The following is a 15568-nucleotide window of genomic DNA, read 5'->3' as shown; positions in this document are numbered from 1 at the left end:
GTGTCACCTGGACTAAGCAGCGGCATAACCTGGTAGAGCTAATTGTCATCCTTGGCTAAAGACTTACCACCTGGACCTGGTTTCACGTCACCAATTTTAAATAGAGGTTCTTTAGAGATAGAATACTAACCGATTCCCTATAAAAATAACCTAAACAGCCTTGCGATTCTGTAACTCACTTTTCGAACTCTCACAGCGGATTTCGCAGCGGCGGTCGCGCTCAAATCAGTCGTGAAGCAGTCATTTTAGGATTTGGCATTCTGATAAGGAGGGAGCTTGTAGTTTATTGTTTTGTGAGAGTTCGAAAAGTGAGTTACAGAATAGCAAGATCTCTTAGTGTTTCACATTATTAACACAGATAGATCCTTATAAAAAAAAAACTTGGACTGTGTTGAACACCAGAACCGCTCGAAGTACAAGATCTTTACAAAAACCTCAAATATACGTAAAATAAAAGTACTAAACATCAGAAGGCTGAGAACGGTCACTTTAACTGAATCCTTTGAAAGTGTTTCGAATGACTTTATTTGGGGAATCCGTACACATTTTCTGTAGCGATAACTTTCCAACTGTGATTTTACTTATATTTGGCGTTGTATAAACAATTTATTAGTATGACTATCTACTACAAGTACATACTAACTACATTGACTTCATCATTTGTAAAATATATGGTCTAAGCACGGTCTGACCCCATTCTATCATTTGCTATACGGAATTTCATGTATAAATAATAATAAATATCAACCATTGTGACTCGAAGGACTGAGACGCTGGCACGACGCCAGGCCAATCGCCGTATGGATATACATATTTGTATTGTTGTGCCATTGCCTAATATGGGTTTTGTAAATCACAAGTAGCAATATAAATTTTTAATTTAAAATATATGTGAGAGCCCAAAACTTTCATGACAGTTCTCGCTCTAAGTTCTTGATTTGGAAACAGTCCTGCGATTCTGTAACTCACTTTTCGAACTCACTGAAAAGGTGGGAGCTTGTAGTTTATTGTTTTTCAGAATGCCAAATCATAAAATGACTACTTCACGACTGATTTGAGAGCGACCGCCGATGCGAAAACCGCTGTGTGAGTTCGAAAATAGAGTTACAGAATCGCAGGGCTGTTAGTAAATTTAAACAATCACCTTTATGAATATATAAATTTTGATTTGATTTTACTGAATTATAACTTGTAATCTCACGTCTCTTTCTGTTTAATTGTGCGTACGCTGTGGTGATGAGGGACAGATGCTTTAGTTACGGGTGTCTGGCGTAGTTTTTATGGATCCATAGCATTAAGTATAACACGAGAAAAATCTTTAAAATAGTCTTAAATAAATTTCTTAGTATGTTAACAAGATTGAAGATCTCTCACATGTTCTGTTATATTCAGGCATTCGCGAATCCTATAAAAATATGTATTGTTACAAAAACCTTGTCCTGATAATAACGAACACAAATTAAATGTTGCAGTCATTATTCCGCAAGAATCCTGCGGCAACGAGACCTTTTTATCTATATAGATTGTTGTACAAACTACTACATGTCGTTATATTATAAACTAACTAGCCCCGCGACCATCGTTGCAAGGTTTTACTGAGCGTATAGCTGTAGCTATAGGACCATACCATACCCTAGTGGAAGCCAAGATAGATATATACAAAGAGTGTTCACTTTTCTTGAGTAATAAATTAAACAATTTTTTATGCAAGAGTTCAAGGAATACATTAAATCTACTCGAATTAGTTCAACCGTCTTCGAGGTTTGCGCTTTTCAAAATATTTTGCGATTTTTATTTATAAAGATCCATATTAGATAATAATTTTTTATACGTATTAAAATAAATTAGTATTGAAATTAAAAGTAAAAAAGGAATGTTTTTATTTATTCATTTATTTAAACTTCGTTGCAAATAAAAGAAACACAATACATAAAAATTATAAGAGATGCATTTGGCGGCCTTATCGCTAATAAGCGATCTCTTCCAGGCAACCCTAGTTAAAGAGAAAAACTAAAAAAAAAAAGAAACATGATGCGTGCGAGAAGTGCAGAAACAAATGTTATATAAAAAAATATATATAGAACCTTAATCTGAAGTAATACAAAAAAAAATATTAATATCAACCTTAAAACTTAAAAGCTAATTTTACAGATTCATGAACAGCGAATAGTAATGCAATAAAAAAGAAAAGGAAACAGAAGAATTACAAAAAAATATAGCCAATATTGTAGAAGTTTCATTCGAACACTATTTCTAAATTTTTTTTAGTTGCACGATTCTTTAGCTATTAACTTTCTCTATTATAAATAATTTAATGGGGATACGGTACATTAAGTTATTTATAACAGGGTTCAGGAAGTAAGGGAGTGCTCAGCTGGTTTGTATGAAACTGAATATCTACGAGTCTTCATTTATCAAGTAGTTTGTGTTGGATAGCAAACCCATCTGTGCCATAATTAATAATGATACAGTCCTTTTATTTAAATTGACGATTAATATAACAAATCAATTATTCTGTTTTCTTGAAAATTAAGAATTTTCATTTTTACTATATCTCGGTAAAAATTAAATCTATCGACCACTGTTTTGCTCGAAATCGAACGTAAGACTTCCAGGTTTCTTTAACAGCGAAGTGGTTGTTCTATATAATTTATCATTGAAAAAAAGTACTATGGTTCGCACTATAATGTAATCTGACTAACTCAGTTTTAGAAATTTTCAAGTATGAATGGTAGATCTTTGTAAAGCCGGTAAGCACAATCTCAGTAAATTAACCATAAAATCGTAATAATTATATTATAATTCATTATTTCTTGAGAAATTACGCCACAAAAACAGAATACATAATCATAATCAATGACAAAAATACAAACTTTTAAAAACAAATTCAAAGACCCATTGGTTCAGACTTTTCTTCATATTTCGTCATATTTTAATGTGTAATCCATTATACGAATTAGGTAACCTACTTAGCGTTTGTTGTCAACCTCCATCTTTATTTATTTATTTATGAAAGCTTTCCAACGCTCGGCACACTGATACATTGCTATAAGAAAAATAAAATCAATATTGTATTTTATTTTGTGTGACAAGCGCAAATATAACAAACACGAAGAAATATAAACTAGAATCACAAATTATTTTTGACATAAATAAACATTTATTTTATATTATTTATACAATTAATTAATTATTTTAACAATCAGAAGAGTACATCCGTCGCATCCAGTAGTTAGTACCCAACCACCCAAATCACGTCAACCATCAAATCCGCCAAAAGACATAAGGGTAGCAAGCACACAATTTCCCTCTAATATATAGAAGAGGTTTATTTAATCTCAAAAATGATATCTTTACATTACATTTAAATTTAAAAATAATGTATCGTATTCTTTATAAACCTTTTAAGAGTTTTTAAGGGTCTCTCATAAATATATACGATTGGAAACCTTCTTCGGTATTAACGTGTTTTAGCTATGTTACATAAAAAACTCGAAACTCATCGAATTGGATTCAGCACCGTCGTTTTAAAGTGACATTGATTATATAAACTGTAGCTAGTTAGAAGCCTGGAAAGTTCAATATTGAGTCCAGTATAATTTTATTACTGCTCCAACTTTAGAGTACCTACTCGGAACTTTTAATGGCACTTGATTTTTTCTATTCGCTTACCTCTTTAGAATGTTTTATATCGTTCGAGTTTCTAGGAAATTTCATCAAGCAAATAAATTACTTAAAAGTAAACAAACGAAGTTCCGTTTCGCAATTATATTTTGCTTTGAAATTTTCATAACTAAAATTTTAAGTGTGTAGACGTAGCACTATTGCTGATATTATTATTATTTTAGAATAGGTGATTGACCTAACCAACTTTTATATAGTGATACATTATAAACCTGAGTTCGATGCAAGGTGTGCATGAGCAGTATTTTAGTGGTCTGAGCGAGCATGCATCCCTCAGGTCGTAAGTTCGAATCCCGGCTGTGCACCAATGGATTATTCTGTTTTAGTTCGCAAACACTCGCGTACGGTAAAAGAAAACATTGCATTGGTGAGTGTTGCGGGCCATACGCTGGCCTTATACGGACCGCATGTTGCAGCCGATACCGACTGCTCTAAGCGGTCGCCGCACGGCGATCTGCAGTTTCCATACTAAATTAATATCCGCAATACACGGACCGCTCAAGCAGTTCCTGAGCAAACCGCATATTGCAGTCAAGACCGACTGCTGTACAGCGGTTGAAGTGGTACACGACTTCAACACGACCGCATAATGCAGTCGACTAGCATAAGGGTTGTATGTATTTATGTGTTGCGTCATAAAAAAATAAAAATAATAAATCTGATCCAAAAAATTAAAAATAAATTTTATGGGTTTGAAAAATATATAGTAGCCGATTCTCAGACTTATTGAAAATGCATAAAAAATTTCATAAGAATCGACAGAGCCGTTTCGGAGGAGGATGGGAACGAGCATTGTGACAAGAGAATTTTATATATTAGAGATAATACTCTATGCCTTCTAATAAAAATCCTGTGTTAGAAGTTATAGTGTATCTGTACCGCTCCCAACAGCGATACCGAAGTGTGCCCAACAGTACTAAGAGTTAGATTCAGAGTCCAGCCTTAGCATAGACTTTGATTCTCGTATGTTATGTAATACATTTTTGACAGTTGGGAGTCAGTCTTTGTCTAAGTTTTGTTTATGAATCTTACTCTTTAGCACCACGTAATCCCAAAGTAGCGTTCATCCACATCATATTAAATTACTATATCGAATGTGGTTAAAAACACGCTGGGGTTCTAACCACAAGAACTAGCACTACTCGATAAACTAAATTTATTCATAAATCAATATGACTGTTTGTAATATCAGTAATAAAATATACACAAAGTGATTAATTAAACGTGGCTTTATAATTAGTAATCTAACAATTTGTGGTGAATTGGAGCTCAATAATAAAGCTTTAAACTACGACGAGCATTAAATTAATATATGTATTTTTGTTTTGTATCCTTATTTAAAAGTGTTGGCCGGCAGTGTGCGATTCTCATTTCTGAGGTTGTAGGTTCTGGCCGTGGCACGCTCGTTCGATGAAGGGAAACATCGTGAGGAAACCACCAAGTCTCAAATCGTCGACTTGTGTCATACAGAAAGCTCTATGTCTATGAAATCAAATGTAAATCTGATCAATCTGAGGCCAAGCCCCATATAGCGTTGTAGCGCTACTGGATTATTATTAACCTTAATAAAAACAATAGGTTCTGTTAATTTATTTTATTTCGTAGCCGTTGCAGTGTTAGGTGACGATAGCAAAGAACGTCCTTCCTAAAAGCGAAATCCAGGCAAATGGAGGGAGTGCAAAAAGTGCAAAAAGTGCAAGAGTTATTAAAACTTCAAATTTTCTTTTTACTTTGTGTCGTAAACTGTAGTTATGAGGGAGATGAATGACCAGGTCATGTTCATAATCTGAAAAAAAAATTGAATATCAATTGAAAGGAAAAAACTATAAAATTAATTTACCTATATTACACATTCTTCAGAAATACGCCAAAAAACTACAGAACCGATTCAGATGAAATTTAGTAACTTGGAGAGGTCCCAGAACGATTTAAATTTAGGAATTAAATTAAATTCATCTCGATATTGATAATCGAGAAATTTCTTAACAAACATACACTTATTTAAGAAATTGGCAAGTGCACGGAAGCCTAAGTGAACAACATAATATTCAACAGGACAAACTGAAAACGTCCTATTATGAAGCAATTAATAATAATGAAATAAACCAAATTAACTCTTTTAAGTAACTTCAGAAAATTTAAATGGTAATAATTATATACAGTTCTAGCCATTTGCCTATATTTTATACCACATTTTATCTAAAAAAATACAGTCTAAAATTAACATATTGAATATTTAATATCCTCCATTATACAAGTTAAACTTTTAAAAACTATTCCAAACATTTCGTACTTTTTGGCCAAAAACAAACATTTCAGTTTTAAACTAATTTCAAAATGAATTTTCTGAAACTGAATTACATAGAATTGTAAAATTCCAGCCGTTGCTAAGTGGAACTGTTTCAAAATCAAATCAAAATATCATTTATCTGTATAAATATAAAGTAATATGTTAAAAGTACACTTATGAAATTCAGAAAAAAAATCAAAAGTAGTTCTCAAATCAAAGGCGTAGAACCGACGAGAAGCATTGAAGAAATAATCTTTTAAATCGCTAAGGTTTTTTTACAAAATGTTTGCAATACCTGCAACTTTGATGTTTTGCTATGTTATGCTTCTTTGAGGAGCATGACGTAATACATGCTCCTTACATGTTAAAGCAGTTACTTATTGTAAATAAATGAAAAAATAATGAATAAAAAAACCAAATGTTTCACCTCTATCAGCAAAGCCCAGTGTAATAAGATCATGTAAACACTATTGTGGGTACAACACGCAAACACGTAGTATCAAAGTGAATCGAGGCACAATAATTAATACTTAATGGGTTAGTTGAAAATAACATGGGTTTGATTTAAAAATAAAAAAACAACACATTAACAATCGTGTTTGACATCACACAACAAAGTAAATATATTGTACGTAATGTCAGGAGTAGAAATTTTACTATTAAAAATCTGTGTTGTGGGTGAGACTACTGTGCACTAATTTTACTATTATGCGCGTACTATGAAAGCGTAGACAACAAAACAAATAAAAATGACGCTAAACGTAATTGCCTCATTATGGGGGTATGAAACATACTGTGGTCGAAAACTTATATATGTATAACGCTTTACAAAGTAAACATCGTAACTGTAGGCTCATAAATTATTACCCGTATAAATGTCTTCAACGATATCTTTATATAACTCGTGGAGGTCACGTATGCTACACGTTGGGATCTGAGAAACGGTAACAAAATATTAGCATCTTTCGTATTTTCCTTACAATGTTTTAAACTGCTGATTTGCTTTTTCGTCTGCCTTTATTATTCATGAGTTGTTGAGATGTTTTGTATAAATTATACTTAAATTCTATGATCATGAATTGAAAACTATGTCACGTCTTCAGATTAACAATAAGCAATGTATTCATTTATTAAATGTTATCTATAAAATCTTTAAGATATTGCTAATAGATCGCCGTAAGAAACCTTGCGATTTTTTTATTTAAATTGCTCTTTTAAATGCTTTGGTGTTAAACAAAATTATTTATATGTATGAGGTCTATATTATATCCAATTATACAACATTAAACAAGTAATACGGATACGTAATTCATTAAGAAAAAAGATATCCTAAGAGGGAAATAATTTGCGATAAAATTTTTACGTAAGACAATAATTAAATTATTTCGAAAAACCTTTCACAGTTATAATCATGATATAGGATTACTTTTTCAAAAGAACAAAGGGTAAAGGCATTAGGTACTAATGTTAAATAATGACGACGGCCCATGGATACCTGCTCTACCCTGATTAAGATAATCATGTTTAGATAACTGTACGAAATTATTTTCATAAAATTATTTGATTACAGATATTTTTACTTCAAATCTTTTCATTGTTTAAGTTAATGGTACATGCCACGAAAGGATATACATTTTGTTTAATCGGCAACAATTTATTTAAAATTTAAAATTACCATACAACACGTTACGGTTACGTAGTACTTTTACTATTAATTCTATGGTATAATTATTTAGTAAGTTGTGAAAAAGTTGAAATTTTATGAAAACATTAGTTATTGAACTTTTTGAAGTGAAACTTTTTATCGGGGTTGGAAAAAAATTTAGTGTAACATTTTTTCGTTACGCGTCACATTTTTCGGTTACGCGCCATGTTGCTTTTTGAAGTTAAACTTCTTTATCGACGTTTGGGAGAAATTTTGTAGCAAATCGTCACTTTTTTATAATGATAGTAATAATTCTATTACAATTAATGAAATTCTATAATAATCTTCGTAGTAATAAGGTAAAATGAAATATTTGTATTCATCTCAGTCTATGATAATAAAAGCCTTTTGTTAAACTTTATCTAATTTAACGAATTTCTGTAAAGTTGCATATAGTAGATCATTTTTCGAAAAGTTAAGATCATAAAGAAGTTTCACATCTTACGTGTGTACACCTAGTACACGCACAATTTTTTTGATTTAGGCTCTTTAATCTCGAACAACTGATTGATATAGATTATAATTATTAAGTACAGTTTTCTTTTTAGAAATGTAATAAAATACGTGCTGCATAACATTTCCCTATATTCACTTTGATTGCTCATTAATTTGGACACAGTTTTTAAACTTCACGATGCATCGTCATCGGATGATTCTTATTTACATAAAATAGTACTTAATCATTTCTTGTTAATCTTTTTGAAATAAGTGCTCTCAAAGGTCGCCCCGGCACACACGCAAGCCGCCCAACATCGCTGGTGTCCACGGCAACACTTAATTCTAAGTCTCATAAAAAACTAAATTTTATGTTTATTGTAAATTTAAAACTATCCCGACGTGTCTGACCTTCATGGTCATAGCATAGTAATTAAGTCTTTAGTCTTTTAACATTGTTAGTAACTATTACTATCTATAAAGTATGCATTTAGGGGCCTCATAGCCTATCGGTCTTATTAAGTGGCAGCTAGGTGAGGGGTACCGGGTTCGATTCCCGGTTCGAGGCAAGTTTTAATTTAATTTAAATTTGTTCCTGCCTTTGGGAGGGTTGTGCGGTACCGGGCGAGTGCCTAAAACCGCACATGTAGGACACAGTCGAATTTCTTAAGACTAGCACGAATTATAAAAAAAATGCTATACTTGACGCTGGCTAATGCACAAATCGTGCCAGAGCCATTAAAAAAAAGTATGCATATATAATATGGCATTTATAGAAAAGGCCTACTTAATTTCAAGCTAACTGAAATTCATGGCAAAAGCTACAGATCAATATAAATTGTGTAAATTCAGTTCAGTAATGGCGAAAAGTGGATAAACTGCCGTTTAACTATGCAAAGCAGTGCGACCCGCGACCCGCTCGGCATGCCATACCAAATTTAATATGGCTTACGAGGTAAACAAAACAGATTCTCTGTGGTATAAGTTAATTTTTATTTATTTATTTTGGAAGTATAAAATACGATTCTAAATGTGTAACACACAATAAAATTGAAGGAATCCCTAATCTATGGTTAATGGTTATATTCATTATAATGTAAGATTTGGGAACCTTTTCAAGTAAAAAAAAACGTGTTATGTCTTATTTGGTGTAATAATTTTTCTTGGAGCACTTTAGAGGGACGTTTCCCTCTTGGAATTGCAAATTTCCTGTCCATTTTTATGGTCACTTCCAATCGAAACGATATAATATGTACTCATCATGATATTTTACAATAAACACTATGTTTTTTATCATATTGGAACTCGTATAGAAATCATTATTTTGGTTTAAATAAACACGACTCTGAAAAACACTACACCATGACAGACAATGAAACGTGTCGATAAAACAGAGCAATCACCAACTAGCGGCCCAGACTGTTTTACCGACGTTTGCACAGATTCAGGTTGTCGGTTTTTTGTGGCGGTGCGCGCGACGGTGTCATAACATTACCCTAACGCGGCAAAAGTATAACTTCAAAAATACCTGTGTCAGGGGTATATCTGTTACAATTTTTACATTTTTTTACACAGAAAAATTTATATACTAATAATTAATCTCTTTACGTCGCTTATTAATAAGATAAAATAACTAAAACAAGATAAAATAATACAAAGACACAACAAATAATAAATAGAAGTAATTTAACAAATAACACACAAATCTACACACAACCTAACTATGTGTTTCTGTGCGTACGTACGCTTTATACTTGCATAATGTTTATCGGTTTAACAGCAGGACTTTGAATGAAATTTTGGATATGCGATTATAACGTTGATTTCTCTGAATTTTGCTGTATTGATTATCGTGTAACTGATCATTTACAAATGAATTTCAGTACTAAAACCTACTAAATGGATTTCGAGGTATGTATTAGAGATATATACTAACTTATACAACATATTATATAAGTTATCTCTTCTTCATAGAGCGACAAGACGCTGTCCAATTTTACTTAATTTAACATTTAGGTCTTGAATCCGAATCTATCACTTGATAAAACTCCTCTCATATATGCTATTTGAAAATTCCACCTCACAGCTTGATACAGCTCATCCTTCTTAGGCAATTCGTTTAGGATCTCCGACATTAAGTTGTGAAATAGACTGCCTGACTCCATACGATTGGCTACCTCCCTAACATCTTTAAATACTCTTCTACATAAACATTTCGTAACCATATCCTACCCTGCTCAATCGTGACTTTTGTAATTCTTGTATTTCTTATTCTTTTGTATTGCATCGCAATTCATGACTCCGTGACAATAGCTTTTTAGTATTTAGTTTATTTTATTAAAAAAAATTGTATTACTTTAGATTAAGGTTGGTGATTCTATATTTTTTAGGGTTGCCTGGAAGAGTTCGCTTGTTAGTGATAAGGTCGCCCGTTGCATCCTTTATAATTGTTATGTATTTGTTCTTCTATTAATGTAACTTAGTAAATAGTTATATACTTGTTATAGTTAAAGTAAACAAAATAAATATCACTCCTAAACTAATATAATAGGATATCAAATCACCTTGACATTATAAATATTAGATCTTTCCTGTACTGGTTCGGTAATTCATACCACGGTGCATCATATATGGCGGTAGAAACTTCTGACGCCTGAAAATATGTAACAAAATTAAACTTTATAGGTATTATACTAAGATCTGTTGTACGATGTATGATAGCTTACACTTAGGTCCTTATCTCTTATAATTTGTGGCCAATAATTATTAATGATTAAACTTACTAGTAATCTGTTTACCTTTACAATCTCTAATAAAATCAAAAAGCGTTGGAAATAAAATAAATTTAGCATACAAACGTGTATGAGCAACCATTACGGCAGCAATACTTTGGAGTGATCTACCGAAGCCGGTAAAATGGCTATCTAAAGGTGAGTTTAAAACTAAGAAAAAACCTAAAACTATTTTATATACAGGCAAAATTAAGCGATTTTGGTGGATCATATAAGCCACAAACTCAGTGCATACACGAAATAAATATATTGTTAAAACAACATACTTTTCTATATTAGTAAAAAAGTAGACACAACTTGTCTTTTATTGTCTTCTTTATAATCTACATACTTCCATTCGGGGTGTATATTTAAGCTACCTTTGGGCTCACGTGCGTCTTTGTATACAACAAAATATTATATAGATCGTAATATATCTTTGACATAACATTGCTTACCGAATTAACTAAATATTCACCACCTCTGCAACAGTAAAACACGTTGACGATGACAAGAATAGAAATACAGAGTGTTTTTAAATCCTCCAAGCTGCCATCCGTCTGCAACGTGATATGAAATTGTAATTAGCTATCTTATTCTTTTAAATGATAATACTACTACTTACAGTACTTCATCTATTTAATTAGGAAACATTTACATTTTTTAATGAAGAATGAGCTAATAAACGGGTATGCTAGGATTTAAACTAGGCTTTTTTTATACATGTATCTTTACTAAGACATCATGGACCTAATAAGTAATTTAAGTCTAACGTAATTTACTAAAAAGGATATTAAAACTAGGTTTTAAACGGATAAAACAAAATAATAAATTCTAAGGTATATTGTACGATTGAGATGTTTATTAGTTATTGATTTATTTTCTGCAAACATAAATTTTTATACTATACGTGTACTACACGTAATGGCACTTAAGATAGATATTTAAAAACAAATAAGTGGCGCTATAAACTCTTTAGGTCTTGACCTCAGATTTCAGAGATCATTTATTAATCTAATAGTTGGTGATCAGCCTCCAGTGCCTGCCACACGCCGTCGACTTTTTTGGGTCTAAGACACACAGGAAACCGACCCTCGCGATGTTTTCCTTCACCGTTCGAGCAAATGTTAAATGCGCACATAGAAAGTAAGTCCATTGGTGCACAGCCGGATCGAACCTACGACCTCAGGTATGAGAGTCGCACGCTGAAGCCACTAGACCAACACTGCTCTAAGATAAGATAGACATTTAATCGAATCTAAATCTCGACGTTAAACGCTATGTGCGTTTTTCGTTCAATTCCGATTATATATTCGCAATGTGTGCTTAAACCCCGGCTGCAGCAATGGACTCTGTATGAATGTTTTAATAACACTCGCTAGTACGGTGAAGGATATCGGCATACCTTAGACACAATAAGTCGAGGGCACAGACACAACACACCTACTTGCAACAATGTTTCCTAACTTTATTGAAAGTTTATAATATAAAGCTAAAGTATCAAAGCTTTATTGTCATCTATTCTATATTGTCTGATTTCGATATTGAAACTTCAATGTTCTCAGATGACAAAGGTGCTACGGCGTAGCACAAGCTATTGCGTAGCGGTCTAATATATTTGATAATAATTTTTGGACAATCTAGTCGCTTCCAATAAAATAAATGAGTCGTCCGGAAAGATTATACAATGATCAGGTCGAATTTCGAAACCTTTTTTTTAAAGAAAACCTAGATAACTGTAATGCTCTTACGAGAAAGTATTATTAATTACTATGACGGATTTTTATGAAAAAAAGGCATAAAGGCATTCGATAATAGATTCGGATGATGATTATGTCCAATTATTTTCGATTACTTATGAATGGTTTAAGTTTGAGTGATTTACTAGCCTATGCCTAATTTGTTGTACTTACGCATGCTGATATAACACAAAAACAAATTGTACATGATAGGAAAATATAATTGATTGCGAATAGACAACCAAATGTTCCGTTCAGATCCCAAAGCAATCTGCAAAGAGAAAATTAAACGTAAATATTCTAAACTATAGTCATATAAGTGATCTGTTCATCAAATTCTTATAAACAGCCCCTAAACACTTTAATTGAATTTTTTTTGTTTTATAAAAAAAACGTTGTTCAACTATTTTTGTGTCCTCTAATTGTACTTCAGAATGTTCCGCCTTAATTTCTGGAAACATTTTTATATACTACCAAATAATACGATTTTATTAGTTACATCGTTATGTTATTGTCAGATTATAATTGAAATCTTTCAAAGCAACTAGTGATAGTAGGAAAGTCGTTAATATAACTCATATTTATTTATTTGGAATTTTGTATGTTTCAGCTTAAGACTACTTACTCCAATAACCTGGAATGTCGTTGTATTGTTTCTTTGAACCTTTTCTCTTTATTTGCATCGTTCGGCAAACAAATGACTTCCTTAAATTCGTCTTGTATTAGAATGAACAAGACTCTTAAATGGTCCATAGATATTGTTATGAAGTATTGACTACACTGCAACTCGTAGGCTACTATCATGGCTGTTGAAATTGTACATGTAAGTTCCATAAATAAGATTCAAAAAAAAAAGAAAGAAAAAACTGTGGGCAGCTAGTCTCTTCCATTTGACATATCAGTGATTTTTTTACTTGACGTAATGAATTTTACATAACACTTACAAATTTAGATTTAAATTACTATTGGGGGCCTCATAGCCTAGCGGTCTTATTAAGTGGCAGCTAGGTGAGTGGCACCGGGTTCGATTCCCGGTTCGAGGGCAAGTTTTAATTTAATTTAAATTTGTTCTCGGCCTTTGGGAGGGTTGTGCGGTACCGGACGAGTGCCTAAACCGTACATGGAGGACACGGTCGAATTTCTAAAGACAAGCACGTATTATAAAAAATCCTATACTTGACGCTGGCTAATGCACAAATCGTGCCAGAGCCATAAAAAAAAATACTATTGCACAAGAAGAATACTTTCGGCTCTAGCATAGGACCTATTTAAATAGACAAACAGGCATGGGTATGTAATACACAGGCATTTTCTTTGATTTATTTAAACCCTCCTAAGCACACAAGAAGATTATCAAGTAGTACTTAGATGCAATTCAAGTAAATTTTAAACAATAGTTAATGTGCTATAAAATTGAATAGTTATCATACTTAATAGTAACGTATGGAAAAACTAAGTAGCGTTCAGTTCATATCTAACTTTGAAGCACGAAAATGCAACACTCAAATCGAATTGGATTATCTATGCAAATTTTATAAATTTTCTTGTATCAAAATCTAACAGTATTGACGTATTCGGATACTTGATGAAACTATCTTAAAGTTCGTGGTAAACTTTACGTAAACAAACATACCCAATCGATACTCAACAATAACCAGCAAAATATAACTGAGAAAGTTATCTTCGTAGTTAAATGGGGTGGCTAATCCTAATGCAACGGTATAAGACACGTTCCTATGAAGAATGAACTTGTTTACTAAGACCATAAACAGCGGGTTTAGTAAATATATACTGCAAACAATGGATATTGATAAACAGGAAACTGGAACAATCAAATGATAATGCGTAAGATGATTGATTTTTATGACCTGCATTTTTACTTATGAATAGTAGTTGGCTATTCTAAATTTAAAATCCAGTAAATAAACAACTGTTTTATAATGAACAATAAAGGACAAAATGGCTTTGAACAAAAAAATTGATTTTTGGATAAAATACAATTGTTTTAGATTGACACGGAAAGCAGATAACTTACATGCCTATAATTGAATTTCTGACGGCCAACCTCCATGGAGAGGTATCAAAAAAGAAGAGAGAAGATTAACTTCTAGTTTAATTTCGCCCAATTATATTGATACGCCGACATTTATTGAACAAAAATTATGCAATAAGATGTGAAACTGACTCATGATTAATGGTTAGGCTTTTGTGCTCATTTACTGTGAATCTAGTTAAGAAAATGGACATCTACATTAGTTGTGTTATGCACGAAAGACGTTTGATTGTAATTGGACCGATGGAATGATGTTTTCGCGTATTGTTGTACGCGAAAACATCAGACATTGTGTCTACATTGTTGGGGAAGAGTATCCAACCTAAAGGCCGATTTACATTATCTTAGTGTTTAGGAGAGTGCTTTAGTACAACTTGAAAGGCAAGTTCTTTAGCGTAGCGTTTAATAAAGCAAGTAGCGTTTACATGTTTCAACTAAAGTACTATCCTAAAGCACTCTCCTAAACACTAAGATAATGTAAATCGGCCATAAGATGAGGATTCTCGACCTTTCTAACCACTGACTGGCCAGCTGTCTAATCACAATCAAACTGCGTAACATCACCGTTATTTTATTTCGTTTTAAATTTTTCGAGATAATTGAAAAAATCAACTTTATAAATACTTTTAATGTAAAGATCGGTTTGTTTAACCAATTTCCGCTTTACACTAGTTAGTTTTGATGACAAATCTTCATCGCGCCGCCATTCTTTTTCCATTTTGAATACAAACTCTTTTATTTTATCCTTTTTTATAAATAGTTGAATGAATATCAAGAGCGCTGAAACAGAAATATACAAATCTCATACACAGGTGGAATTACAAAGGACGAACTGTATTAAGTAATTAATAACTTGATTCACTATATTCCGGATCGAAGGACCACAATTCA

At 32.4% G+C, this 15568-nt stretch overlaps 1 protein-coding gene across 1 annotated transcript in view; it reads right to left on the bottom strand.

Annotated features, from left to right (window-relative positions):
• Window positions 1-5342: 5342 nt before the first annotated feature.
• The window catches only part of LOC125059760 (odorant receptor 2a-like), a 119263-nt gene continuing 109037 nt past the window's right edge, over window positions 5343-15568 (bottom strand). The window contains exons 2-5 of the mRNA XM_047664309.1: window positions 11344-11445; window positions 10679-10767; window positions 6842-6908; window positions 5343-5470 (exon numbers count right to left, since the gene is read on the bottom strand). Coding sequence (XP_047520265.1) covers window positions 5411-5470; window positions 6842-6908; window positions 10679-10767; window positions 11344-11445 — 318 coding nt within the window. The 3' untranslated portion in view covers window positions 5343-5410. The remainder of the gene's footprint in view (window positions 5471-6841; window positions 6909-10678; window positions 10768-11343; window positions 11446-15568) is intronic.

This window comes from Pieris napi, chromosome 20 (genome assembly GCF_905475465.1).
Source record: "Pieris napi chromosome 20, ilPieNapi1.2, whole genome shotgun sequence".
Classification (NCBI taxonomy): Eukaryota; Metazoa; Arthropoda; class Insecta; order Lepidoptera; family Pieridae; genus Pieris; species Pieris napi.
The sequence above is the reverse complement of the archived record's forward strand: the minus strand, read 5'-3'. Positions and strand labels throughout refer to the sequence as shown.